The following is a 27,901-nucleotide window of genomic DNA, read 5'->3' on the forward strand; positions in this document are numbered from 1 at the left end:
GAACAGGGTGGGTCCCAAAATGAAGGCGTCATAAGCGATGGAATGCATGCTGTGCCCATGCGCGCGAAGCATGCTACGGTGGCCTTTAATGGAGGCACATGGCTGGCTCTGACTCTGCAAGGAGACAGGAGGCTGGAGCAAAGATTCCTTTTCATCTTGCTGCAATGGATGAAATCGCTGCATTTTTCACACCAAAAACACAGCAACCCTGAAATACCCAGGCTTAACCTTTTGGTGGTGCTTAACTTTCATTGGGAGCAGTCAGGATGTGCTGGAAAACTCAAGCGAAACCACTAGGGGGCTCTCCGAGGACTCTGATTTAAATAGTGAGCCACAGGTGCAGCCGACTTTAGTTTGGGTAGCTCCTCCGTCCAGCAACCTGCTCTGAAATCTCTCGGATTACAAGCGCAGAAGTACAGGCAGAAGCTCGCTTTGCTCCTCCGTCAAGGTTGCTCAAAGAATCGGCTGGGCTCCGGCGCTGATCGACCCCCAAAGCTCCAAGCCTTTGGAAACTTCCCAGGAGCTCCGGTGCAAAGGAGATGGCCAACAGTGGTCTACAGATGTTGGGCTTCATCCTGGCCTTCGTCGGCTGGGTGGGCTTGATCATCAGCACGGCCATGCCCCAGTGGAAAATTAACGCCTATGCTGGGGAGAACATCGTGACGGCCCAGGCCATCTACCAAGGTCTCTGGATGAACTGCGTCACGCAGAGCACAGGGCAGATGCAATGCAAAGCCTTCGACACCTTGCTCAGTCTCCCAAGTAAGTAGTTTGCTAGATTTCCTTTCGGTGCTGGTGGGTTGCTCTTCAGTTCAGCACACCAGGGCTGCGGTGTCAATAAACTGCCTTTATTGGTGATCAGCACTACAGGGATCCAGAATTCCAAGACAGACGAGGCAGGATAACTTTTACAAGTTGTCAAATTACACACCTCAACAAGAAAAGCAGGCATCTCCGTGTCGCACGCGGCCTGAGAGACAGAAACTTTTGGTTTCACTGGGGAAAACTTTTTTAAAAAAAGTTTTATTTGAATTTGGGATTTTTACATACATCATATTATCTCCTTCCACCTCTACATTTCCCATACAATTTTCCCATACAAATAACTATTCCATGCCTCTACTGTCCATTTTTCTCTATCTTTCCAACCTAAAGCTATCGTTGCCTTTCCCGCTAATATCATAGCTTTGAAGATAAACTGGTCACCTTTCTCTATAGCCCTGTTTCCATTGTCATGAAATCAAAGTCTACTGAAAGCTTCACTTTAAAAATTTCATTAATAACCTTTAGGGTTTTATTCCAGAATTCCTTTACCTCTGGACATTCCCTGGGGAAAACTTCTTAGCCAGACTCAGGGAAATAATTTTTTCAGGCTACAGAGGCATTTCTCAGGCTTCTACAAGGTCCCAGAGCATCAACGAAGTCCTTCGGTCATCTCTATTTCAAAGGCCACTTGGCTTTTCAATGCTTTCTTTTACTGCTTACACATCTTAAATGTATACATCCGTATGTCCCCACATCCCAACTGCACTCCATACCCCACAGACAGGACTCTCTTCTTGGCTACCATTGCCTTAGCACAACAGTATCAGGCTGGTTCATGACATAGAGCTCTGTGAGGTCGCTTGTCACAATGCCCATTTTACAGATGAGAAACTGAGGCTGGGGTGGCAGTTTTCTCAAGGCTGCTCAGGGGAGGTGGGAGCTGTTCTGTCTGCATTTCTCTGCAAAAGACTCCTGGTAGTGAGAAAACAGTCGCTAAGGCACGTAGGAAACTGTTGGTAGGGATGCAAATTCCTCTTGTAGGTTTTGTTCAAGATACGCTTGAAAATCCTTCTGGCTGCTTCTCACAAGGGTGGGGACAGTAATTATGTAGTATCTATTTTGGATCATTTTTTAATGGTAGCCAGCTTTGGAGTTTCACATAACTCATTCCTCTCTGATGAGATCTGTCTAGTTCCAAAACACACTACTTTTTCATCTGAACTATTGATTCCTATTGACATTTGTGATTCTCCCTTCCCTGACCAGGGATGATGTGTGTTGAGGTTCCAGAGGGCACTTCTTAAAAGTACAGGAGTTTTACGGAGCTAAAACTGACATGTGTACATCTGAAAATTTGATTCTTCGCGGGCAGCGTTTTTCACAGTTCAAGTTACTTATTTGTGTTTGACAGAAGTTTAGAATTTGACAATGTTTGAGATCTATTTCTATTTGAGAGGTGACATGCAATGGTATTTTGTATTTGACAGTATGTAACAGATGATAGGTCATGAGAGTTCGCCAGGGACGTTTGTCGAAATCAGACCCTCAAGAAACACTGTACAATGTTGTTCCGCCCAACAACAGCCCTGAAACAGCAAGTCTGAACTGTCCACATTTTAAGGGCAATTGCATAATCCATCTTCTAGATGTCCTTCGGGATCTCTTCCGACTCTACAAGTCCTTGAATCTACGATTTCAATTTGAATGTCAAATTTTCTGTTTATTGATTCTTAAAGTCATATCCTGCCTTCACACGAAAATGTGCCTCTGGCAATGTGAGCAGCCAAACTGAAATGTTGAGGAACCGTCACCTCTAAAGAGGCAGATATAGGCGGAATCATGAGATATCACTGCTTCCCTGGGTTCCAGTATGGATGATTTTAGTCACTTTTGCTCACCCCAGAACAGGTGCACCTCAAATCCGAGGTTGGACAGCCATCGGTCAGGGATTGTTTGGCTGAGATTAATACTTTGCAGGGTGTGGGGTTGGACTAGATGACACTGGGGGTCCCTTCCAACTTGATGGTTCGGATGTCAGCATTAGTAACACAAGCTTGTTCCCAGGGATCTTTGCTAAGAGTCCTGAAAGTTAGCCAAAAGGCTTGAGGGCTCACAGCTGAGATGCAGAAGCCACTTTTCAGCAGCGGCTACTGACTGCTGTACAAACTTGTCCGTATCATGTAACATAAGTCTTTACTCCTCTGGGTAGCTGGAAGGAAAGAAATTTAACTAAATACTGAGGCTGGCTTGGCAAGTGCTGTTTCTGGGGGATGGAGGGAGATGATTTAGCAACGGTGGACACAATTAGCAGAGTTTGGGGTTTAGGAATTTGGCGAGGGTTTCCTGCGAGTGTTTTCATGCTGTTCCTAGAAAGAACCGGTTGGCTGGCTTTCTTGTTGGCACCAGCAAGGTGACCAGATCCCCATCCCGTGGCTGCTAGAGCTGGAATTAATTGGGGCGCACAACTTAGGCGGTGCCCGTTCACCCTCCGCGGGGCGCAAGGGTGTCTGAGTTCACATCTGGCATTCAGGCAACAGCCTTCGGATAGATAGCGTGTGCGCAAGTAGAACAAGGTGTGCCCACAATCTCTCCAAACCAGAAGTCATGGCTTGGGCATCGCTCCTGTTGTGCGCATTTGGGTACATGTGTGTGTGGGTGGGTGTTTGTGTGGGTGTTTTTGTGTGCTTTTGCCAGCTGAGCTCTCCTTTCCAGGAGTGGGTGGAATAAGCATGAGCTTGAGGGGGGTTAGTTGGAAAAACAGGAGATACCTCCCATCACACACACTGATTCCCAGTTGCGTGTTCAGATCCTGAGACCTCCCCCATAAATACAGTGGTACCTTGGGTTACATACACTTCAAGTTACATACGCTTCATGTTACAGACTCCGCTAACCCAGAAATATTACCTCGGTTTAAGAACTTTGCTTCAGGATGAGAACAGAAATCGTGCTCCGGCAGCACAGTGGCAGCAGGAGGCCCCATTAACTAAAGTAGTGCTTCAGGTTAAGAACAGTTTCAGGTTAAGAACGGACCTCCGGAACGAATTAAGTACTTAACCTGAGGTACCACTGTAAAAACACATTTGACTCAAATTTTGGTTTTGGTTTTTTGGCAGAATTTAGGCCACAACTTTATTGATTACAGAAAAGTGAGTGGTTGCATAGGCTCTGGTTCATGCTCACGGTAGGTAGCGCTGGCCCAGGGCGCACCATAGGTCAGCCAAGGGTAAACACCTGGGGAAGATCAAGAGCCTGGGAGCAGACTCTGTCCACTGCCCAGATGCTCCTCAGGATTCAGGCATGGGCACAACCCCCTACTGGGGGTTGACCAAACCAATTAGAGTCCTTGGATTCCTTTAAAGCAGTCTTTCTCAACCTGTGGGTCCCCAGATGTTGTTGAACTACAACTCCCATCACTCCTAGCTAGCAAGGCCAGAGCTCAGGGATGATGGGAGTTGTAGTCCAACAACATCTGGGGACACACATGTTGAGAACTGCTGCTTTAAAGGAATACCCTTCACATTGGGATCGGCACAGCTCCACCTCCCTAACCACCTTGAACCAGGTCCTATCCGTAGCCTTACAAGTTGGGATGATTTGATACGCGGCAGGCGAAACCCAAATGGCAACAGCCAATCAGCCAAGTGGGGAAATTTCTACCGTGCCGCTGTCCCAATGACAGACGACACACAACGGGCTCCCAGTACATTTCCAAGCACAATTCAAAGTGTTCGAGCTGAGCTCCAGCTCCAAGGGCCTTCTGGCGGTTTCCTCTCTGCGAGACGTGAGGTTACAGGGAACCAGGCAGAGGGCCTTCTCGGTGGTGGCGCCCACCCTGTGGAACACCCTCCCGTCGGATGTCAAGGAAATAGACAACTATATGACATTTAGAAGACATCTGAAGGCAGCCCTGTTTAGGGAAGCTTTCAATGTTTAATAGGTCATTGTATTTTACTATTCTGTTGGAAGCCGCCCAGAGTGGCTGGGAAAACCCAGCCAGATGGGCGGGGTATAAATTATTATTATTATTATTATTATTATTATTATTATTATTATTGGTTCAGTCACATTGATCTCCCCGTAACATGTGCCCTCACAAAATTTAGAGTTTGTGCTTGATCATTTGGAAAGTAATGGACTCTCCTTCACTGGAGGTTTTTAAAACACAGGTTGGATGGTCATCTGTCAGGGCTTCTTTAGCTGTGATTCCTGCATTGCAGGGGGCTGGACTGGATGACCCTTGGTGGCCCCTTCCAACACTACAATTATTTGAGTCTGTGGATTTCTTTAGCTCAACTTCAGCCATTCCAGTTAATACATTTTATGTGTAGCACAGAGAAAGAGAGAAGTTTTTCTCCCTCTCTCCTGACACTAGAACTCAGGAACTTCCAGCAAAGGGGGATGTTGGAAGATTGAGGGCAGACAAAAGAAAGTCCTCCGTCATGTAGCACATAGTCCAACTGGAACTCGCCGCAGGATCACCAACCTTGATGGCTTTAAAAGAGGATTGGACAAATTCATGGAGGAGGAGAGAGCTATTGACGGCTACTAGTTCCACTTTGGAGGGCAGTAAGTGCTCAGGGACGCGGGTGGGATTGCCGATCAGAAGGTTGGCGGTTCGAATCCCCACAACGGGGTGAGCTCCCGTTGCTCCCTCCCTGCTCCTGCCAACCTAGCAGTTCAAAGTGCAAGTAGATAAATAGGTACCACTCTGGCAGGAAGGTAAACAGCGTTTCCGTGCGCTGCTCTGGTTCACCAGAAGCGGCTCAGTCATGCTGGCCACATGACCCGGAAGCTGTACGCTGGCTCCCTTAGCCAATAAAGCGAGATGAGCGCCGCAACCCCAGAGTCATTCGCGACTGGACCTAATGGTCAGGGGTCCCTTTACCATTTACCTTTAAGTGCTCAGGGATGCCAATCACTGGAAGCTGCAGGAGGGGAGAATCCAGCTCACAGGTTTCACCAATAGAGCCACCTGTTTGGCCACTGTGAGAACAGGATGCTGGCCTGATTCAGAAGCCTCTCCTGATAATCTCATTTTTAAAAGCAAGAGATTTGGGGGCAAGCATTGCCCAGAAGGAAACAACATGATCTTGTGCACCCTTCTTGACCCTAGATGGCTACGAAGTCCAGGTTGACTAGGGCCTTTCCTTCATAAAAAGACCCTCTGTACTTCCTCAGAGGCTCATCCTTGCCTCCATGTTTCTCCCTCAGTGCCCAGGACTGAGCTCTGGCACTGGAAAGTGGTGCTGGGTCTGATCTTTAATTAAGTTCTGTCCCAGCAGAGTCCAACTGCTCAGCTATTCTGAGGGCGTCAGAAAGCACCTCTGTTCTGGCTCCTGTGTCTGTAGCTGGTGCCACAATCTGATTAGCAACCTTGTCTCGCTCAGCAAATCCCTCACGGTTTCCTGCTGAGCTCTGCCTGAACTGGTAAGCCGACTCGTCAGGTGGCTGCCAAATGGTTGACAAATGCATGGTGGCAGAAGCTTTACCGGGCATGCGCCCGCCAGCTTCTCGGGTACGTCTTGCGATGTGGATTCAAGCCCACAAACACATCCCTGGCCTCTGAGGCGTTTAAGGTGCCAGAAGCTCCTGTGTTGCATTTATTGGACCACGCAGCTGGCTGGTGTGGCTCCCCTTCGGGAATTTGTCAAAAACACTTCAGAGGCTTGAACGACTAATGAGAAGAGGGCGAAAGAGCTTTGATTCCTGCTTTTGCAGGGGGTTGGGCTAGATGTCCTCTGGGGTGCCTTCCAATTCTATTATGCTATGATGCCATGAAAATGTACTTGCAAAGTCTGGCCTAAGGTGTTGAGGCTTTTTAATCCCATGTATGCACGGTGATGCTGGTGCTATTCAGCAGTGTTCACACACTTCTCCCCTTCTCTGTTTCATGCTCACAACAACCCTGTGAGGTAGATTAGACTGAGAGATCGTGAATGTCCCAGTGAGCTTCGTGGTGGAATGGGGAGTTGAAACCTGATCTGCCAGGTCCTAGTCCAACCCTCTAACTGCTACACAATCTGGGCTCTGTAATACACTCTGTCCATGTGCAGAGACATGCTTTCCTTTGTTTATTGTTTCACTCTTCTTTGGGAACAGATTCTGGGTTTGAGCCAGACCTCAACTGAAGCCACAGTCCCTTACGCCGGTGGTTTTCAAACCACCTTTGGGTGCCTTGAATGATGGTCAGGGGTGCTGTTGGCAACACTGGCCTCTGTCCCTCTTTCCTTCCCTCCCTCCTCTGATGCCTTCTTGAGTCTCTGCCTCCCAAAGGCTTGCACAGCTGTTTCTTGCAGCAGCCCTGGTTACACGTTCCCCAGGCAAATGGTGTCTCTGATGCTGGACAGCGGGTGCTGGTTGCCAGGAGCTGAGGTGGCCTTGGAGTAAGCAAGCAAGCGAGCGGGCAAGGGAGCCCAATCTGCCAGTCTGCTAGCCCTTGTTGTTAGGAATGGACAGACAAGTCCTAGGCCCTGTGGGGCAGTGTGAGGAAGCACCTCTCTTTGGGGTGGGGTGAGGGTGCAGCTCAGAGACCAGGGGCAGCAGTAGCAGATGCCCAGAGGACTCCCAAAGAGAGGAGGCTGAGGGCACACTCCACAAGGGAGGGTATTGAAAAAGGGTGAGAGGCTGCCTGCTTTGCAGGCAAGGGGTGGCCTAACTGGGCTCCTGGGCCCCACAGGGGAGCTGCAGAAGGAAGGTAGTTGGTCAAGGGAGCCGTGGACTCAAAAACGTTGGAAACCTCTGCCTTATGCCCCCAAAATCTGAGAACATGGCAACTCAGCCTGCCAAGATGACCTTTCTGTTCTTTGGATGAGACATTCAGGCAAGGGTAATTAAAATCCACTCCCTGACACCCCGTATTGCGTCTGAGTTCTGCAAAGGGATCGTCGCTCAGTTTCTCCCTGGGTCTGAGGAAAGGTATCATTTGCAAGCATTAATAGGATGCGGGGTTTATTTGCCTCAGTAAGCTGCCATCCTCTCTGTGCCTGGGTGTTGCCACCCGACATCCCATAGCTTCACGACGGATTCTCAGGCAGAACCTGTCTCCGTGCCGGGGCCACACCCTGGCAATGCACGCACACCCTGCCTTTCCCTGTTTATGAGGGCTAGTCTGGATCCTGGCCCTGGAAAAAGGCTGTGTCTGTTTTGATCCTATTTTTACTTTTGGGGAATGCCTTTAAATGCTTTGTGAATGTGCCCACACTCAGCCTGATGCTTCTTACACTCCACAACCTTTCCCCCTATCGCTCTGGAAATTATATATCTCTATAATAACACTTGAAACGTTTTGTGTTGTGGGGAATAGCTTACTTACTTAAGAAGTAAGCTGGATCAGGCAAGTGGCCCATCTGGACCAGAATCCTGTTCTCAGAGTGGCAAATCAGATGCCCCTGTGGGAAACCAGGAAGCAGGATTCGACCACTAGAGCAGCTCTCCCTTTCTGTAGTTTCCAGTAACTGGTACTCATGGTATTCCATCTGCAGAAAGAAAGTGGAGCTTTCAAAGGAGCAGATCTATTCACTGACATCTTCTCCTTCCCGGCCTTCTGCTACTTTGCCATTTTCCCCTTAACATCCCACACTTTCAACACAAATTTATGTGATGGAAGTTTATAAAACGGCACGATAGTAGTTTATAAAATGATGTGTGGCATGGAGAGAAGGGATGCAGAAAAGTCCCCCCCCCCTCTCTCCTAACACTAGAGCTCATGGAGAGCAGATGAAGCAGAATGTTGGAAGATTCAGGGCATGGAAAAGAATGTCCTTCTTTACAGAATGTGTAGTTGGACTGTGGAACTCTCTCCCACAGGAGGCAGTGATGACTGCCGGCCTCAATGGATTTTAAAAGAGGATTAGACCAGGCTTCTTCAAACTCAGCCCTCCAGATGTTTTGAGACTACAGTTCCCATCATCCCTGACCACTGGTCCTGCTAGCGAGGGATCATGGGAGTTGTAGGCCCAAAACATCTGGAGGGTTGAGTTTGAGAAAGCCTGAATTAGACCAATCCATGGCTTTTGATGCCTACGAGCTATGGCGACTCTGCTCTGACTCCACAATTGGAGGGAGCAATCCTTCTGAATCTTCTTCTTCTTTGGCGATCCCTCGTTGCTGAGTAAGATTGTCTTCCAAAAACACAGTTTCCAAAAGTGAGTCCGTAAGTGACTGTGGAGGCCAATTCTGGATGAACGTTTGATGGAGCCACACACAAAATGCCCGGAAACATGGGCTGATTTTTGCATGGATCCATGCATCTCTTCCCCACTTTCTTGAGCACTGACCCTTGGTGTTGCCAGGGAGTATGGATCAAGCCAAAATGGACTGAAGGAGTCAAGGAGAAGTGGACGCCATTGGTTTGCTCTGACTAGGATTTTGCTAGTTGATTGAATATGGATTTGGTAAATGTGCCAATATCCTTGAAGATGGGTGTGGCAAAAATGATGATAAATGATTTAACAGGCACTTGAGCAAACCGGATTTCCAAATTAGTTTATGTCGCAGCTGCAGAGGTAACCAGATGACCTCACTCTGCCTGATACTTAGCACTTTGCAACTGCACAATGCTTGTTTTTTTGGGGGTGGAAATGGCTAACCGAAGTCAGGTTTTGTGTGACCAAATGGATGCTCCATGATTGTGGGTTGAATCTGGGTGTATCCACGCAGAGTTCAGCAAAAGCGATCACTTGACTGCTCCTGAGCGCAGCCAAAATTGCAGGTCAGTCCAAATTTTAGCTTCTGCCACATTTGAAGAGCGGCCAAGAGCGGGTTGGAGGGTGTTGTGGAGCACGTCAGCCTTCCCACATGCTGCTATGGGCTTCTTCTGCAGTGTGTGGTTTGCCCCTCTTGTGTAATTCATGTTCTGCTCTTGCCCCAACATCACTCCATCTTCTTGGATCATCATGGAGGTATAGCTTGCCTAGGGTGTTTGATAAAAGGCAGGAGAGAGGGAGATTCTGGCTTGCAGAAAGAGCATGATGCCCTCTCCTGAGGTTAATATTTCAGTAGCCCTACTCTGAACACTGGAAGGACAGATCGTGAAGCTGAGGCTCCAATACTTTGGCCACCTCATGAGAAGAGAGGACTCCCTGGAAAAGACCCTGATGTTGGGAAAGATGGAGGGCACAAGGAGAAGGGGACGACAGAGGATGAGATGGTTGGATGGTGTTCTCGAAGCCACAAACATGAGTCTGACCAAACTGCGGGAGGCAGTGGAAGACAGGAGTGCCTGGCGTGCTCTGGTCCATGGGGTCACGAAGAGTCGGACACGACTGAACGACTAAACAACAACAACAACTCTGAACAAGGGACATGGGTGGCGCTATAGGTTAAACCACAGAGCCTAGGACTTGCTGATCAGAAGGTTGGCGGTTTGAATGCCCGCAACGGGGTGAGCTCCCGTTGCTCGGTCCCTGCTCCTGCCAACCTAGCAGTTCAAAAGCACGAAGTGCAAGTAGATAAATAGGTACCACTCCGGCGGGAAGGTAAATGGTGTTTCCGTGCGCTTAGTCATGCTGGCCACATGACCCAGAAGCTGCACAGTGGCTCCCTTGGCCAGTAAAGTGAGATGAGCGCCACAACCCCAGAATCGTCCACAACTGGACCTAACGGTCAGGAGTCCCTTTACCTTTACTCTGAACAAAACCTAAGTCAGGCTTCCTCAACCTTGGCCCTCCAGATGTTTTGAGACTACAATTCCCACCACCCCTGGCCACTGGTCCTGCTAGCAAGGGATCATGGGAGTTGTAGGCCAAAAATATCTGGAGGGCCTGACTGAGGAAGCCTGACTTAAGTGGACTCCTGCCTCTGCTCTTGATGAGAAGGTCATGGGGCACAGTGGGACAAGGCAGGCAGGTGTTTCAGCACCAAGGTCAGCTCCAGGTGTCTTTACTCCTGCCAGCCTGTGCCCCTTCCTTGTGGTCCAGAAGGCCTCAAATGAGCTGGACTCTGACTTGAGCCTAGGATGCCTTCTCCTGCTGCTCCTCTCTGGCAGTTTCCTTCGCAAATTCAAATGTCAACATGGGGAACTCAATCCCTGCCCTACATGGAGGAGCTTGATTCCTCAGAGGGTACCAGATTCATGTGCTGGATGCTATAGGTGCTGACTGGGGGCTCCTTGGCTCATGAGCCCCAGATCAGATAGCTTTGGACTGTGGCTCAGGCCTGATCCAGATGCTGGGATCAAGGTTGGTTTTTGACACCTCTCCCTCTGGTGCTGCTGACCTTCTGAATCTGGCCATCTCCTCTGCCTCCAAGTCAGAATTTGAGCTCAGGTTTTTTATTTATTAAATCTGTATACAGCCCTATATCTGTAGATCTCAGGGTGGTTCACAACATAAAATTACAATAAATACAGCATATTAATAAAAACAAAGACAGCCCAATAACACCCCCTTTCAGAAGGCATTTTCAAAGGCCTGGTTGAAGAGGAACATTTTTGCTTGGCACCTAAAGGTGTATAATGAAGGTGCCAGGTGAGTCTCCCTGGGGAGAGCATTCTACAAATGGAGCCACCACAGAAAAAGCCCGTTCTCATGTTGGCCGCCCTCTGGACCTCTTGTGGAGGAGGCGCACAAAGAAGGGCTTCAGACCCTATTTCAGACCTCAGGGTCTGGATAGGTTCATACGAAGTGGTCCTTGAGGCATGTTTCCCACTAGGTTGCTTTCCTAGTATCCAGATCAAGTGAAGTAATAGCACTGCATTATTATGCCTCAATCAGGCCACACCTGGAGTCTTATGTCCAGTTCTGGGAACCACAGTTTAAGAAGGATGTTGACAAGCTGGAAGGTGTGCAGAGGACAACTAAGATGTTTAGCCTGGACAAGAGGAGGCAAAACAATAGCCATCTTCAAATATCTGAAGGGCTGTCCCATGGAAGATGGAGCTGCTTGTTTCTGCTGTTCCAGAGGGCTGGACCCGAACCAATGAATTGAAATGACAAGGAAGGAAATTCAAACTCAACATTAGGAAGAACTTTCTGAGGGCACGAGCTGTTCAACCGTAGAGCAGACTCGCTGGCAGGTGGTGGACTCTTCTAGTTTTTAACCAGCTATTGGGTGGCCTTCTGCCATGCTTTCATTGAGTTTCCTGCATTGCAGAAGTTTGGACTGGATGACCTTGGGTTCCCTCCCAACTCTACAACGCTGTGTTTCTATGATCTCCTTCCAAGCATGAGGAACTTTCATCTTGTGCAATCTGATGGCCAGGCGAGCCTCTGCTTGCCTTTCCGGCAACACCTCCTTGTGGAATGACAAGCCTTTTACATTGTTCAGAATCCAGACCCCAAGCCTGTTCCTCTCCCTTCCCAGAACAGCGTCCTGTGTGCTCTTCCCAGGCCTGCTCTTCCACTGGCCTCTGCCAGTGATGGAATTTAGGGCAGGGTCTCAACGGGAGTTTTTCCTTTGTAGTGGGTCTGCTCCCTGGCTGTGTGGTAAACATCATGGCAGGAAGAGGGTAGGGCATCTCTCTTTCTCTCTCTCTCTCTCTCTCTGTCTCTCTCTCTCTCAACACCAGTGCCCTGTGGTGGCAACTTAAGGACAATTACCATTTATCCATTATCTTACAACCTCTTCCATCATCACCCCACACAACACACTATAGTGTCTATCTGTGTGTTTCTTAGGAGCTGCATGTGTTTTTGTGCAAAGTTATTGATAGGATAATGCACTTTACATATGCTCATGTTATTTTTTTAAAAAAAAATATTTAAAAATATGTAAGCTATAGCCAAAGGTTGACAATGGAGCAAATTATCTAAAGGGATTGTGGCCTCCCCCGCACTAGGCAAGCCATATATTGGGGGTGTTTTTGCTCTGGATTTCCTGCATCATTGAGTGGGAGGGTTGGGCAATAGGGACATCTCATTCTCTAGCCTATGCTTTTATTATACATATTCCTTGGCTGGAGAAGAGCATTGCAAAATTCAGAGTAGTGCGAATTTCAAAGGATGGCTGTGTTCCAGTTCTTGTGTTGGTTTAGAAAGTGGAAATTAATTTTTGCTGTTGTTTAGTCGTTCAGTTGTGTCCGACTCTGCGTGACCCCCTGGACCAGAGCACGCCAGGCACTCCTGTCTTCCACTGCCTCCCGCAGTTTGGTCAGACTCATGTTTGTAGCTTCGAGAACACTGTCCAACCATCTCGTCCTCTGTTGTCCCCTTCTCCTTGTGCCCTCCATCTTTCCCAACATCAGGGTCTTTTCCAGGGAGTCTTCTCTTCTCAGGAGGTGGCCAAAGTCTTGGAGCCTCAGCTTCAGGATCTGTCCTTCCAGTGAGCACTCAGGGCTGATTTCCTTGAGAATGGATAGGTTTGATCTTGCAGTCCATGGGACTCTCAAGAGTCTCCTCCAGCACCAGAATTCAAAAGAATTGATTCTTCGGCGATCAGCCTTCTTTATGGTCCAGCTCTCACTTCCATACATCACTACTGGGAAAACCAGAGCTTAATTGTCAACAGAATTTAATTCAGCTGTGATACCTTTACTGCAGGGGGTTGGACTGGATGACCATTTGGGTCCTGTCCAGCTCTACAGTCCTGTGGTTCTACAAATTCCTCCCCCTCTCTACTTCCAGATGACCTCTTTCTTGAGCATTTATCCCGATTTGTTTGCATGAGGGAAGCAACACCTTTTGTTTTATCATGTTTTTAATATTCTGTTGGGAGCCGCCCAGAGTGGCTGGGAAAACCCAGCCAGATGGGAAGGGGGATAAAATTGTTGTTGTTGTTGTTGTTGTTGTTGTTGTTGTTGTAATATAATGCCACCATTTCTTGAGCATCAGTTCTGCTTTGTTTGCTTTGAGCTCATGCAACATCCAGCAATTGCCACCCCACATTTCCTGCGCCGTTATCAAAAAAGTCTGATTATTATGTTTTGGCGAAGTGGAGTGATTCACTTTAATTGTGCAACCTTGCACACAACTGCCTCTGAGGTCGGAGAAGGAAATGCTTCTGAATCCCACATTGTGGGAGAATGGTCTTGTGCTTGCCGGTTTCTCACATGCAAGAACAGGATGCGGGGTTTTTAATGTATTTTTTTATCTTTGTTGGAAGCTGCCCAGAGTGGCTGGGGAAACCCAGCTAGATGGGTGGGGTACAAATAAATTATTATTATTATTATTATTATTATTATTATTATTAAACAGACCCCCTTGGACCTGATCCAGCAGACTCTTCTTTCATGTGAAATTGCTCGAGTCTGGCTGAATCCCACTCACAAAAAGCAACAACCAGGAAGTGGTCAGACGTGACTTACTTCCAAGTAGAAGCAGAAGGCGCTGTTTATGGATGCTCTGTTGTGAAGGAAAAGCTACTCACTATTAACTTGGCTAAGGGATGCGGGTGGCACTGTGGGTTAAACCACTGAGCCTAGGACTTGCTGATCAGAAGGTTGGTGGTTCGAATCCCCGTGATGGGGTGAGCTCCTGTTTTTCGGTCCCTGCTCCTGCCAACCTAGCAGTTCGAAAGCACCTCAAAGTGCAAGTAGATAAATAGGTACCCCTCTGGCGGGAAGATAAACAGCGTTTCCATGCGCTGCTTTGGTTTTGGTTTAGACTTGCTGGCCACATGACCTGGAAGCTGTATGCCGGCTCCCTCGGCCAATAAAGCGAGATGAGCTCCACAACCCCAGAGTCTTCCAGGCCTGGACCTAATGGTTAGGGGTCCCTTTACCTTTTTATTAACTTGGCTATGAAACATTTCACATTTCTTCCATGGAAGGATGAAGGAGGCCTTTGGATATTAGAGGACAAATGCCAAAGAATGACTCCTCCATTTTGGTCCTCTTTGCCTATAGCTTAGTCCTAGGCAAGAAGGTCTGATCTGGAAAGGCTATCCCTATATGTTTGTTCTCCTTCTTGGTAGCACGACAAGAAATTTAGGCTTTTCTCAGCTCTAACCAAGACTTTGAATTGTGCCTGGAAAACACAGATGGGACAGAGTCAGGGTGCGGTTGGGGGTTCATTTTTATTTTTTTGCAGAAGCTGCTCCCTTTGGCCGCTCTCCAGAGTCAACCCTGTGTAAGAAATCTTTTATAAGCAGTTATCCTTTGAGCAGGAATCTGCCTTCAATCTCTATTAAAGGGAGGGGAGGGAGTAGCAGCCGGATGTGGGTAGCAGCAGGGAAAATTACCACATCAGAAATAACTTTTTGGGACATCCAGGCTGATGACAACAATAAGTTTGGGGCAAGGCAGGGAGCGTGTTGACGAAGCCGGAGGGTGTGCAGCGCTCCAAGTTTAAGAGTCACACGCTGTGTTACAAAAGCCTTTGAGTGCAACGTTTGGAGGGATATAAAATGCAGAACCGAATTTCCTGTGGGGATTTGGGATAGGGCTGTTGGCTCAAGAGATGCTCCCCCCCCCCACCCGCCCTGCATAAGAACATATTAAGAGCTTGCTGGATCAGGCCAAAGGCATCCTGTCCTCAACGGTGGCCACCCGGGTGCCTCAATGGAAAGTATCCAGAAGCTGGCATTGCTGCCTCTGGCTCATGGGCATCCCCAATCCTCTGGTCTGCCGGCCATCACTTCCTCCTGTGGCAGTGAGTTCCACCTTTTAAAATTATTTACAGCATAGACTACCCCACCCAGAACACAATGGAACGTCTAGTCCAGGCACAGGCAAACTCGGCCCTCCAGATGTTTGGGGACTACAACTCCCATCATCCCTGACCACTGGTACTGTTAGCTAGGGATGATGGGAGTTGTAGTCCCAAAACATCTGGAGGGCCGAGTTTGTCTAGGCCTGGTCTAGTCCATGGGTGGGCAGCCTTTGCCCGCATCCTGTCATGGGTAACCTTCCAGTGACTGGCAGGGCCAGAGTAAAATACAAAAACCTCTTCCAATCTGTTTTTCTCCTTATAGGGGGAAAGATACGCATGTCTGAATTGGGGGGGGGGGGTTAGTGAAAGAAACCGCTGGCAGGCAAAAGCATTAAGCGCTTCTTGCTCCCTCCACAACCATTGGGCTCTCAATTGAACTCTCCCCCCCCCCAAAAAAAAAACCCTGTGTGTTTCTTTAAGACTGGAGTTAGTTATGCACACCTGCACGTATCACCTGGCTCAGTCCTCGGAAAGCCCCATGGATGTTGCCACCCAAAAACATTTCTAGCTGGGGATTCCCACATGAGCTGGCTGCGCCGTGATTCATCCTGACTCCTTGCCTCTGTTCCTGGCAGTATCAGTTGCATCTCCATATCCCTGGCTGGTTTCATCCATCCCGCGCTGCCCTTGGGCAATACCAGCCCTTCTCCTGAAGTCTTGGGCTTTGCGGTTAGAGAGTTGGCAGTCCGCAGGTGCAGAAGCACCTGTGGCCACCTGGCTACCTCAAGGAGACCTCAGAAAGACCACCTGGAGCACTTCTAGAAGGTTCTCACCTTGGCTTTCCCAGAGAACAAGAAGAGCGACTTTTCGCTTTTCAGTTAGTTAGTTTCATATTAAAATGCCAACCAAACTGATTTTCCCCCTCCACTTTCCATGGTGTTTTTGACCTGCTTTCCCATCTATGACTATGATCCTGGCTCATGTTGACTTGACTGGAGAGCTAGGGTTCCTTCCAAATCCTCTCACATCCATTGAAGAATCTTCCTGTGAGTTCTCATTGCCCACATACTCAGGCTTCTTTTGAACCTCCAAGGCAAACCTCTTAAGATCATGGTTGTGTATGGCTGCAGAGGAGGGCAACGAAATATGATCAAGGACTTGGAAAATCAAGCCATATGAGGACTGGTTGAGGGAATTGAGCGTATATGGCCTGGAGAAGACTGAGAGGTGATATGATTGTTGTTTAGTCGTTGAGTCGTGTCTGACTCTTCGTGACTCCCTGGACCAGAGCACGCCAGGCACTCCTGTCTTCCACTGCCTCCCACAGTTTGGTCAAACTCAGGCTGGTAGCTTCGAGAACACTGTCCCACCATCTCGTTCTCTGTTGTCCTCTTCTCCTTGTGCCCTCCAACTTTCCCAACATCAGGGTCTTTTCCAGGGAGTCTTCTCTTCTCATGAGGTGGCCAAAGTCTTGGAGCCTCAGCTTTAGGATCTGTCCTTCCAGTGAGTACTCAGGGCTGATTTCCTTCAGAATGGATAGGTTTGATCTTCTTGCAGTCCATGGGACTCTCAAGAATCTCCTCCAGCACCAGAATTCAAAAGCATCAATTCTTTGGCGATCAGCCTTCTTTATGGTCCAGCTCTCACTTCCATATGATATGATAGCCATCTTCAAATATCTGAACGGCTGACACAAGGGAGATGGAGAAAGTTTCTTTTCTGATGCTCTGGGAGGGAGGACCCGATCCAAGGGATTCAAGTTACAAGAAAGGAGAATACAACTAGACAATTGGAAGAACTTTCTGGCAGTGAGAGCTGTTCGACAGTGAAACGGACCCTATTGGAAGCTGGTGGAGTCTCCTTCCTTGGAGGTTTCTAAACAGAGGTTGGATGGCCATATGTCAGGGATGTTTTAGCTGTGATCCCTGCATTCCTGGGGGGGGGGGTTGGTCTAGATGACCCCTTGAAGTACTTTCCAAATCTACAGTTCTATTATTCTCTAGGAGAACTTTAGATCTGCCTTTAATCCCTCAGCCGTGTCTTCTCCCAAAGCGTAGCTATTGTGTGGGTGGTATTTTTGCACATCTTCCTGGGAAGTCAGAATTCCAGAGATCTCTGCTACTGACCAGCAGCGTCATGTGTGGTCATCTGGAGGGTTGGTGATCCTTGTTTACCCAGGTGTTATAGGAAGCCATCCATTTGGTCCCCGATTTGCTCACCCAAATGACTTAGGTATGCATGTGATAAGTGTTAGGTTTGGCCTCAAGTCATTTCTAAAAGATGGTTTGCCTACAATTAGCAGGTTTTGCCCCATAACTCATTTCCTGGGTTGTTGTTTTTATAATGCTTACCTTCTTGAAAAGTGGTTGTTCTGGTTTTCTTAGGCATTTTGGTTGTGTGTTTTGCTTCTTTGTTTTCCTAAGGAGTATAAAGCTTAGCTTCAAAGATAGGAAAACTGTTTTAGTTGAGATTCCTGCATTGCAGGGGGTGGGTTAGGCTAGATGACCCCAAAGGAAACGTTCCAACTCTACGATTTTCAAGGCCGCTCCCATCACAGCTCTAAAAACACAACAACGAGATTTGCACATTCTCACTCTCGTTCCTCAGGTCTGTGGAACATCTGGGATTCAAAAAATGCCATTAGATTGATATCAGTGATGTTTCTCGTGGCATCTGGAGGGGAAAGGCACATTTCTGCCATAAGGAGGTGATGGGTGATGATAACTTTAAAATCACCCCCCTTCCTCCCTTCTCCTCCTGCTGGATTGCAAATCGCTTGGGTTAAAATCGCCAAAAGAAGACTCACAGACATAAGTGGAGGAGAGATTACATCCATTAAGCCATAACAAGTTGAGGAACTGCATGCAAGCAATTAACCAAATTAACAGAATTTAATTAACCAAATTAAGAGAATTGCAGGCAGGAAGGCCTTTGCTAACTCCAGCAGGGAAACATCCCTCGAGCTATCTTGGCACAGAATCAGAGAGTTGTAGAGTCGGAAGGGACCCAAGGGGTCATCTAGTCTAACCCACATAGTGAAACCATGGAACTCCCTCCCACTGGAGGCAGTCATGGCCCCCGAGTCGGATGGCTTTGAAAGAGGATTGGACACATCCATGGAGGAGGAGAGATCCTGCTCACTGGTTTCCCACAGGCAACTCTTCGGCCACTGTGAGAAGAGGATGGGTCCATGGCCTGATCCAGCAGGCTTTTATTACGTTCTTATGTAGGAATCACAGCTAATGCAGCCACCAGGTGTGACTCCCCGGTTGAGGACGGGGAAGAAATAACTCCCTCTTTGCTCAGCGAACCTCAAGATGAGCCTGGCAAGGACAACTGCAAAGTCCAGCAGGCATAAGCACGGCCCAATCATGCCTCGGTTTACCTGCTGTTTTCCTTCCCGCTTCCTTCCCTGCCCGTATTTATGGCCAGCAGTAAGCCGCCATGCCACACAATTGCCGAAACACCAGTCGACTTTTTCCCTACCGTGTGGGATGGGCAAAAAAACCAAGGGACCTTCAGGTCAAGAAGGAATTTTCCCTGCAAAAATTCCTACTTCAGTAGTCTAAGGAAGGGTGGGAAGGTGCTATAAAGCAGAAGGCAAGAGGCAGGAGAGGAGTCAATTTGTAAATTGAGCTTTACCCCCCCCCCCGATTCTTCTTTTGGCCTCACGTGGACATCCACCTAACCCCTTCCGTCCAGGAGGGTCAGAAGCACTCTCCTCTTCTTCACCTGTGGCTCTTGCATTGAAAGGGTTTGGAATAAGTGAACTTTTTTGGGGGGGGGGGGCTCCCTTCCAACTCTACAACCCTACGCTTCTTTCCAGGGTCAGAGTGAGGTCAAGCACACTCCTTCCAGCTTAATATCCTATGCACTTTGAAAAAAAATGTAGAGGGGGGCTATTGGTTGCTTTTATTTTTTATTATAGATGTTTTATTATGTATTCTGTGAACCGCCCTGAGACCCCCCAAGTATAGGGCGGTATATAAATAATGATAATGATACCAGGGACGACATTGCTGGGGTCATAAGCCCCCCTGCTGGCCAAAGGATGAGGATGGTGGATTTCATTTGCACCCCATCCTTCCTGTAAGGAGGTCTCAGAGCAGCGTACAGAGTGCATGCGGCAACAGACTCCCGCTGGGTTCAGTCTGAGCTGCTGAAATCCTCCGGATCATTGTGCCTTTTCATCTTTGGAAGTGAGCAGCTTAGAGCCAACACCCTAAACAAAAACAAAAAAACAGAGCAAATAAAAAACTTTTTACAAGATTAACCGGATCTTGTGAACCAAACAAGTCCAAACCCCTTTATAGGCAAAGCTGAAGAAGAGGCCAGAGGCAGAATTTTGTTCTCGGAAAGGGTGGTGTCTGGCTCCAAGGAATCCGGATACAAGTTTGGCATTCCCTGCTTTTAAAAAATAATGGTGTGGGACATCGCTCCCCTTACACCCCCCCCCCCATAACGTTTGCTCAGAAATCGGCTCCACTGAGTTGAGAGGGACCGAGTACATTGGCAGGATCACAGCTGTCCTTCAAGAGTTCACGGGGGCACGCACCCAGAGGTGACTGCTATCCCTCTCCAAAAATAACCTCTTGGTTTGCCTGAGTGATTGGGCTGACCAGGTCAAGAAGACCAGTCCCTCAAGCAGCTAAGCCAGTACTTTTCTTAAACTGCAGGAGGGGCTAACAAGCCCCTCTGTTGCTCTCCGTGACGCACATGAACTTCCTTAATGAAGAATGAAAGAAGGAGGAAGAAAACTTTTTGCTTTCTCCAGTTCACTGCTGCTGTATTCTGGCAGGAATTTATTTGTCTTAACATGACAGTATTATAGAACAGTAGAGTTAGAAAGGACCCCCCAGAGGCCATCCGTACCCTCCAGATGTCTCTCTATTTTCCAGGGATAGTCCTGGAATTACGAAAGCCGTCCTGGTTTCTGTTTTGAAGGTCCCAGAAGGTCCCTATTTCCCCTGCCTGTGCAGAGTTTGGGCCGAGGGAGTACATAGACCCTTTGTAAGCAGAGGTCTGAATCTGAGAGAGAGGATGGCTTCCTGCGTATCTTCTGGTGCACTTTATCTTTTGCAGGGCTTTCGTAGGCAAATGGTGACTCAGTTTCTCCTTCGTTCTAATGGGAAGGAGGTTGATCCACCTCCATCAGTGAAGAGCTCATTGACTTGGAAATTTGTCCTGGCTCCAGCAGCTTCAAAGAGGGTGGCTCATATCAGAATACAGCCGGTGGCTGCATTCCTAGATTCACATACCTAGGTGTGAACCCCATTGAATTTAGTGGGGCTTACCTGTACGTCATGTGGGTAGGATTGCGCTGTTAAAGGATTAAGCCACTTGCTAAACGAATTCAGAGGCTATTTAAAAATAAATGAAGGATTAACATTGGAAATGTTTTATTTTTGAACCAACCAAAGAATGCAGTACGATGTGAGATCATTACTCCTCAAACTTCAGAGCATGGGAAGATATAAAATTTGGAATAAAATTTGGTCTTTTGGATTGTATTATAATTCAGAATGTACTTAATGTGGTTTTTATTGGATTGTTAATATGGAAAACTTAATAAATATTATTTAATTTTTTTTAAAAAAAGGATCTTGCTGTTAAAGTGACAAGCCATCGTCATCACTGGTGTAGTGCCTAAGGGTTAGAATGGCTTAATATATCGCCATGAAGACATCACTCACTTATATAAGGTTTTAATAGCTATCCCTTCTGCAAGCATGACTGTGGAGAAGTATCTGTGAAGATGTAACTCCCTATCTGCATAATTATTACATGCTTGGGACCTTAGATGCATTTGAAACAAGCACACAAGTATCAGGAATCTGCCTTCACAATGCTGAATCAACTTGTGGAGCAAATGGGATGATAAAGGCATCTCGGAGAGAGGCAATGATATCTCCCCTTTGCTCAAAGATGATCTTGGTGTCTTGAGCAACACCTGTTGCCCTTCCAGTGTTCCAGCATTGGGCAACTGTTCACATCCTGCAGTATCATCCCTCCTGCCTTATCTAATCTCACAGGAGCCGCCTGCCTGAATCTGGTTTCTTATCTGTGCCAGCCTAACATTGCATCAGGAGGGAAATACAGGGGATATTTTACTATAATCAGAAAAGTCTCCCCATGTCGTGGCGGCGCTATAGGCAGTGATAAATTTAGTCCGGGGGTGGACAGACGGCAGGTCAGGGACTTTGGCTGCGATTCCTGTACTGCAGGTGGTTGGGCTAAATGGTCCGTTGGGTCCCTGCCAACTGCGCTGTTCTATGATTCTACGTCTAGTTGGTTCCCAGCAAGTCTCCTGGTGCTGAGATTCTTGCAAAACAGGATGATGGGCTTTGGTGCACCTGCAGACAGGACCTTAAAAGCACAGAATCCTAGAATTGTAGTGCTGGACGGGACCAAATGGGTCATCCCAGGGGGGTCTAACCCCCCTTGCAATTCAGGAATCTTTTGCCCAGTATGGGTCTCAAAGCCACAACTCTGAGTCCAGATGCAGGGCTCTTGCCACATTCCTATGCTATTCTGCAGCATGACTGCCAGGTGGCCTGAATGGACTCATAAGAAGACCCTGTTCTGGACCAGGCCAATGATGCATCGAGGCCAGCATCCTGCTTTCGCAGTCGCCACCCAGACCACAAGCAGGATCCAGGCACAGCTATTACTTTATTATTTATTCAATCTCTATATTGCCTTTCCTCCAAGAATAACAGGGCGGGTTACAATATAAAAACACAACAGTGCATACCACGGCAACACACGGAAACCATAACCCACCACACACCCAGCTTCGAAGGCTGCCGATTCTTTAATTAGCCAAAGGCCTGGGAGAAGTGGAATGTTTTCGCCTGGCACCTAAAGATATGTAATGAAGGCGCCAGGCAAGTCTCCCTGGGGAGAGCATTCCACAAATGGGTGCCACTGCAGAAAAGGCCCCGTTTTGGTGTTGCCACCTTCTGAAGCTCCTGCAGAGGAGGCACATGAAGAAGGGCCTCAGAGGATGGTGTCAGGGTCCAGGTCGGTGGACATATGAGGAGAGGTGGTCTTTGAGGAGCCCTCTGCCCTCCTGAGGCTTCTGGCAACAGATGTTCAGGAGCGTTGCTGCCTCCGAGTGTTGGAGGCAGAGCAATCGCCCATCATGGCTGGTGGCCACCCGTAGCTCTGTCCTGCAGGACTTGGCATTAAGTGGTTCCATTGTCTTCTTTTGCAGGTATTCTCCAGGCAACTCGGGCTTTGATGGTGGCCTCCATCCTCTTGGGGCTCATCGCCTTCTCCATCTCCTTAATCGGAATGAAGTGCATGAAATGCATGGAGGATGACCAGGTGCAGAAGATGAGGATGGCCATTATCGGAGGCATCTTCTTCTTGGTTGCAGGTCAGTAGCATCTCTCTCTCCCCTTGGACAGTTGTTTTCTCGAGGGCAAGGGGAAACTGGATGGGGAAGCCACCAGAGGCGAAGACCGCAAGACGGTTGACTCACTGCCTGCCTTTTTTCTCTCCTCTCCATCCACAGGATTTGCCGCCCTGGTGGGGACTTCTTGGTATGGAAACGATGTCGCACGCCAATTCTTCGACATTTACACGCCTGTCAACACCAGGTAAATGCTGCCCTCGTGCAACCGGGCTGGGTTAAAGGTGTGGTGATGTCTCCTCGTTTGCTTCCAGGACCCAGGTGGCAAAAAGTTGTTGCCCTGCACAACCCGTCTAAGCTTGCCAGGATTTGCTGAGCTCCTGTGAAGAGGGGGCAATGCTTCTGAGTTCTAGGTGCTGGGAACCGCAGGAGGGGATCATAAGAACATGAGAACAGCTGGCTGAATCAGGCCAATGGCCCCTGTAATCCAGCATCCTGTTCCCACTGGGGCCAAACAGAAGCCTGTAGGAAACCGGCAAGCAGGATTCAAGCACAAGTGCAATTTCCCCCTCTTGTGGTGTCCAGCAACTGGGATTCAGAAGCATTTCTGCCTCTGATTGTGGAGGCAGAGCCAAGCCATTGTGGCTATCAGCCACCCAAAGCACTCTCCTCCATGAATTTTTCTAGTTCTCTTTTAAAGCCATTTTGGTTGGTGAACATCACTGCCTCCTGGGGGAGGGAGTTCGATAGTTTAACTATGGAACATAACACCGGTCATGAAAGATCTACATTGGCTCCCAGGATGTTTCTGAGCACAATTCAAAGTGTTGATGCTGACCTTGAAAGCCCTAAACAGCCTCGGTCCAGTATACCTAAAGGAGCGTCTCCACCCCCATCGTCCAGCTCGGACACTGAGGTCCAGCTCCAAGGGCCTTCTGGCGGTTACCTCACTGCTAGAAGCTAAGCTACAGGGAACCAGGCAGAGGGCCTTCTCAGTAGTGGCGCCCGCCCTGTGGAATGCCCTCCCGTCAGATGTCAAAGAGATAAACAACTACAGTGGTACCTCGGGTTACATAGGCTTCAGGTTACATACGCTTCAGGTTACAGACTCCGCTAACCCAGAAATATTACCTCGGGTTAAGAACTTTGCTTCAGGATGAGAACAGAAATCATGCTCCGGCGGTGCAGTAGTAGCTGGAGGCCCCATTAGCTAAAGTGGTGCTTCAGGTTAAGAACAGTTTCAGGTTAAGAACGGACCTCCAGAACGAATTAAGTACTTAACCCGAGGTACCACTGTACCTAATATTTAGAAGACATCTGAAGGCAGCCCTGTTCAGGGAAGTTTTTAATGTGGGACATTTTAATGTATTTTTAATCTTTGTTGGAAGCCGCCCAGAGTGGCTGGGGAAACCCAGCCAGATGGGCAGGGTACAAATAATAAATAATGATGATGATGATGACGACGACAGTGATGATGATGATGCTCTGTGTAACAACAACAACAACAACAACAACAACAAATTACTTTATTGTACCCCACCCATCTGACTGGGTTTCCCCAGCCACTCTGGGAGGCTTCTAAAAAATATAAAAACACCATAAAATTTCAAACATTAAAAGCCTCCTGATACAGGGCTGCCTTCAGATGTCTTCTAAAAGTTGTGCAGTTCTTTATCTCCTTGACATCTGGTGGGAGGGCGTTCCACAGGGCAGGTGCCACCACCGAGAAGGCCCTCTGCCTGGTTCCCTGTAACTTCACTTCTCGCAATGAGGGAACCGCCCGAAGGCCCTCGGCACTGGACCTCAGTGTCCAGGCTGAACGATGGGGGTGGAGACACTCCTTCAGGTCTACTGGACCGAGGCTGTTTAGGGCTTTCAAGGTCAGCATCAACACTTTGAATTGTGCTCAGAAACATCCTGGGAGCCAATGTAGATCTTTCATGACCGGTGTTGTCCTGAAACTTCCAACCTCCATCTTCACTGGATGTCCCTGAGTCCTTGTGTTATGAGAGAAGGAGGAAAAGGGACTGTAGGCAGGTCTAGGCAGGCGAAACATTACACTGCAGCCAGGAGGGAGGGACAATCTCCTTTTCCTTTAGTACATCCTGCCTGCCAAAGAGAGTTTTGTGGCTTTGCAACTTGCATCTTGCATGTTAAGATCAATTCATCCTAAACTGAGTGATCCATTGTGACCCAGTCCGCATTCCACACCGAAGGGAATGTCTCTTGCCACAAATGCTGGAGCAAGTTTTCATACCTTCCCTCATCCATGGCTGATCATTTATGATCACGGTATTAACGCAGATGAATCAGACTGATGCCTTGTAACTGAATCACAACAGCACCTGGCCCCTGTGCGCCTGCAAGTTTCATCCTGCTTTCAGGACGCTTGGGAAAGCCCCGAGTGACTATCTTACATAGCTGTGCATATCCAGCTGTCCCAGACGGATGCACGGAGACCATGGCACCTCACACGCAAACATATGTGGAGTTAAGATATTTATCCGTATAGCTGAAGCTGTTCCAAAAAGCCAAAAGACACAAAACAAAATAAAACGCATTGCACAGTTAAAATAATTATTTATTATTATTATTTTCAAGTTGAGGTAGAATTATTTTTTTAAAAAAAATAATTTTTATTAAGTTTTACACTTTTATATTCACCACAATAACATTATCTCAAAAAGAAAAATAAATGCAGTTCTCCAATCCCCCCCCCCCCCGAATTCCCTCAACTTCGTCTTCTGGTTTATTACGCAATAATGTCTCCTGCTTGATTTATTATAACTTAACATTGCATTCTTTAAGTTAAATATTTTTATATTCTTATCATTTTTATACCTTAACAACTTTCTAAATGCGTCTTATACTTCGTTATTTTCTAATTCTTACACCTTGCTTTTTATTTTGTCGGTTGTAAGTGTTTACTCAAACCCTCCTAGTGAGTCCACTTCCTTACAATGTTTCTGTAAATACAACATAAATGGTTTCCAGTCTTTTAAAAAGTCTCTATTGCCCTTATCTCTAAGTTTTCCAGTTAACTTGGCCATTTCCACATACTCCATCAGTTTTTCTTGCCATTCTTCTTTGGTTGGCATCTTGTTGTCTTTCCATCTTTGGGCTAGTAATATCCTAGCCGCTGTTGTAGCATACATTAAAATAATTATTTAAACCAGGCATTCTGTGAGATAAGAGCTCCCTCCCCTGAAGAATTTAACTTACCCCTCTAACTTTTCTCCTTAAAATTGTCCGCCTTAAAACAGGCCGCTTTTCCAGAAGTGTAAAGGGAGACCTGTCCCCCCTATAAGAAGTTAATCAGATACCCATTTGATCTCTCAACTGAGAGATTTAAACCTTTGACCAAGGCTTCTCTTAAGTCCTTGTAGGTTGGGCAAACCATTAAGAAGTGGGGTGAATCTTCATGCACTGGAAAGGGAAGTGCAATTAATGGTTAGCTATTGTTGGTGGTGATTAATTGGTGGTTTTCTTTCCCCTTCTCCTCTTCTCCCAGGTTTGAATTTGGACCCGCTCTCTTCATCGGCTGGGCAGCTGCGGCCCTGACCATCCTGGGAGGGGGCTTCCTGTGCTGTTCCTGCCCTCGCCGCGAAACCACCTACCCGCCGAGCCGGCCGTACCCCAAGTGCGCCCCCTCTTCTGGGAAAGATTACGTATAACCCGGAATGGAGGCAGAGCAAATTGCCTTGGCATTTAAGAAACCAAAGGGACGCTGACTTCTCATTGTCCTTCGGAAAGCAGGGCATGTGCCTTCGCCCCCTCGCCCTGCTCTCCCTTGCGTAAAACAAATGCGTATATTTATATCGATGCCATCCATGTGTAGCCATTTCTGCTCCTGCATGGGCAAATTCGTCCCCATCCTTCCGACAGACGAGGAGGCCCCAAACATGTACATAGCTGCTGTGAAATGGCACCAAATGTATCTCCCTTTCCTTGAGGGTATGAGACAGGCAGCCCCACCACCTCCCCCCAAATATTGTTTGTGTATTCCCTCTTTATTCCCTTCCTATGTTAGGGCACTCAAGCATGGGCCTGCCGCCTCGTTCTGCTTTTCCTTTGTATATATTCCGACGCTGAAGCGGCAGAAGGGGCACAGGTCTAGCGCAGGAGGCCAGAGGTTTCAAAACCTTGAATGAGGGTCTGCTTGAAGAATCTGTTTGAATGCATGGATGTGTTGGGTTTCTGTTCATCTCCCAACCCCCCCCCAACCCTTTGCCAAAGACTAGTTGGGCCCCAGAGTGGCCCCGGTCCTCCCGCTTTTCCTGCATGCACAGAAGTAAGGCATAAGGCCTCTGGTCAGAGAAGATGACCGTGTTTGAATTCCCCCAAGGTCCTTGGCTAAGGAGACCCCAATCCACAGCTAAGGGTGGACCTAAGGAGTTGGCCTCTGAGATTTTGCTGCCTGAGGGCAAGGGCAAGAAGGGGGCATGGATGCCTCAGGTCCAGGTTTGAGTTACAGCATCATAGAATTGTAGTTGGGAGGGACCCTCGAAGGTCATATAGCCAACCCCCCTGCAATGCTATAGAATTGGCCAGCCTGAAAAATCTCCAATGAAGGAGAGTCCACCACCTTCCATTGTTGAACGGCTCTTAGACTCAGAAAGTCTTTCCTTGTGTAGTCGGAATCTCCTTTCTTGTAACTTGAATCCATTGGCTCAGGTCCCCCCCTCCAAAGCAGTGGAAAAACAAGTTTGCTCCATCTTATAAACATAATAATCTTCCACATGAAAAGTCCTTCAGACACTTCCCTGCCTCTCACAAAACTCCCTGGGTGACCGTGATAAAGACTGAAGATCTGCATGCACCTACTTTGGAGTAGACCCCCTTGACACCAGTGAGATTTACTTCCCTTCTCTCTCTATCAAAGCCTGCCTCCTAACCCTCCCCAGTTTGTGGTTCAGTCCAAATTTCTCCCTGCCTGTCTGTATTAATTGGCTAAACTTCAGTGCCTGTGTGATGGCAGGCTGGGTTGGGTTGGGGGCTTATCTATGAGGATGTTGTATAAAGTGTTGACTGTTTTCAATAAATGTAACCTTTTCCTTTTTTTAAAGAAACCATGTCTCTGTTTTGCTACTTATTTTTTATATATATATACTTGTACCTGAAGAGGGAATAAAGAAAAAGAAATCAAACTTTGTTGGGAAATCACTCTTTGGGTGGCTTCCTCTAGAGTTGCAAAGTAGCCTGACTAGGAAACTGGCCCATGAGATGTCCTTGCAGTAGATTAGGACAGGAA

At 47.8% G+C, this 27,901-nt stretch overlaps 2 protein-coding genes and 1 long non-coding RNA gene across 4 annotated transcripts in view; 2 read left to right on the forward strand and 1 right to left on the reverse strand.

The window, feature by feature from the left end:
* Positions 1-27,901, reverse strand: part of LOC310678495 — a 179,885-nt gene that overhangs the window by 70,753 nt on the left and 81,231 nt on the right. The window contains exon 3 of one of the 2 annotated variants that reach the window (XR_014511777.1): positions 5,430-5,660. The exons of the other annotated variant lie outside the window; for it this stretch is intronic. This is a non-coding gene — a long non-coding RNA (uncharacterized lncRNA). Of the gene's footprint in view, positions 1-5,429; positions 5,661-27,901 lie in introns of those variants that run through there. 2 annotated transcript variants of the gene reach the window in all.
* Positions 1-27,901, forward strand: part of P3H2 (prolyl 3-hydroxylase 2) — a 235,765-nt gene that overhangs the window by 47,727 nt on the left and 160,137 nt on the right. The gene's annotated exons all lie outside the window — the stretch shown is intronic.
* On the forward strand, positions 76-27,719 carry CLDN1 (claudin 1). The gene is made up of 4 exons (XM_083442454.1): positions 76-762; positions 22,510-22,674; positions 22,813-22,897; positions 26,162-27,719. The coding sequence occupies exons 1-4, from the start codon at positions 540-542 to the stop codon at positions 26,322-26,324; spliced, it is 636 nt and encodes a 211-aa protein (XP_083298580.1). The 5' UTR covers positions 76-539; the 3' UTR covers positions 26,325-27,719.

This window comes from Podarcis tiliguerta, assembly GCF_965153285.1.
Source record: "Podarcis tiliguerta genome assembly, chromosome: 5".
In the NCBI taxonomy this organism is placed as follows: Eukaryota; Metazoa; Chordata; class Lepidosauria; order Squamata; family Lacertidae; genus Podarcis; species Podarcis tiliguerta.

What these genes read in the sequence shown, in the direction of transcription:
- CLDN1 (XM_083442454.1), top strand. Translation starts at nt 540, where the DNA reads ATGGCCAACAGTGGTCTACAGATGTTGGGCTTCATCCTGGCCTTCGTC. An exon ending in CACCTTGCTCAGTCTCCCAA is followed by an intron (nt 763 to 22,509) that starts GTAAGTAGTTTG and finishes CTTCTTTTGCAG; the next exon opens with GTATTCTCCAGGCAACTCGG. An exon ending in CATCTTCTTCTTGGTTGCAG is followed by an intron (nt 22,675 to 22,812) that starts GTCAGTAGCATC and finishes CTCCATCCACAG; the next exon opens with GATTTGCCGCCCTGGTGGGG.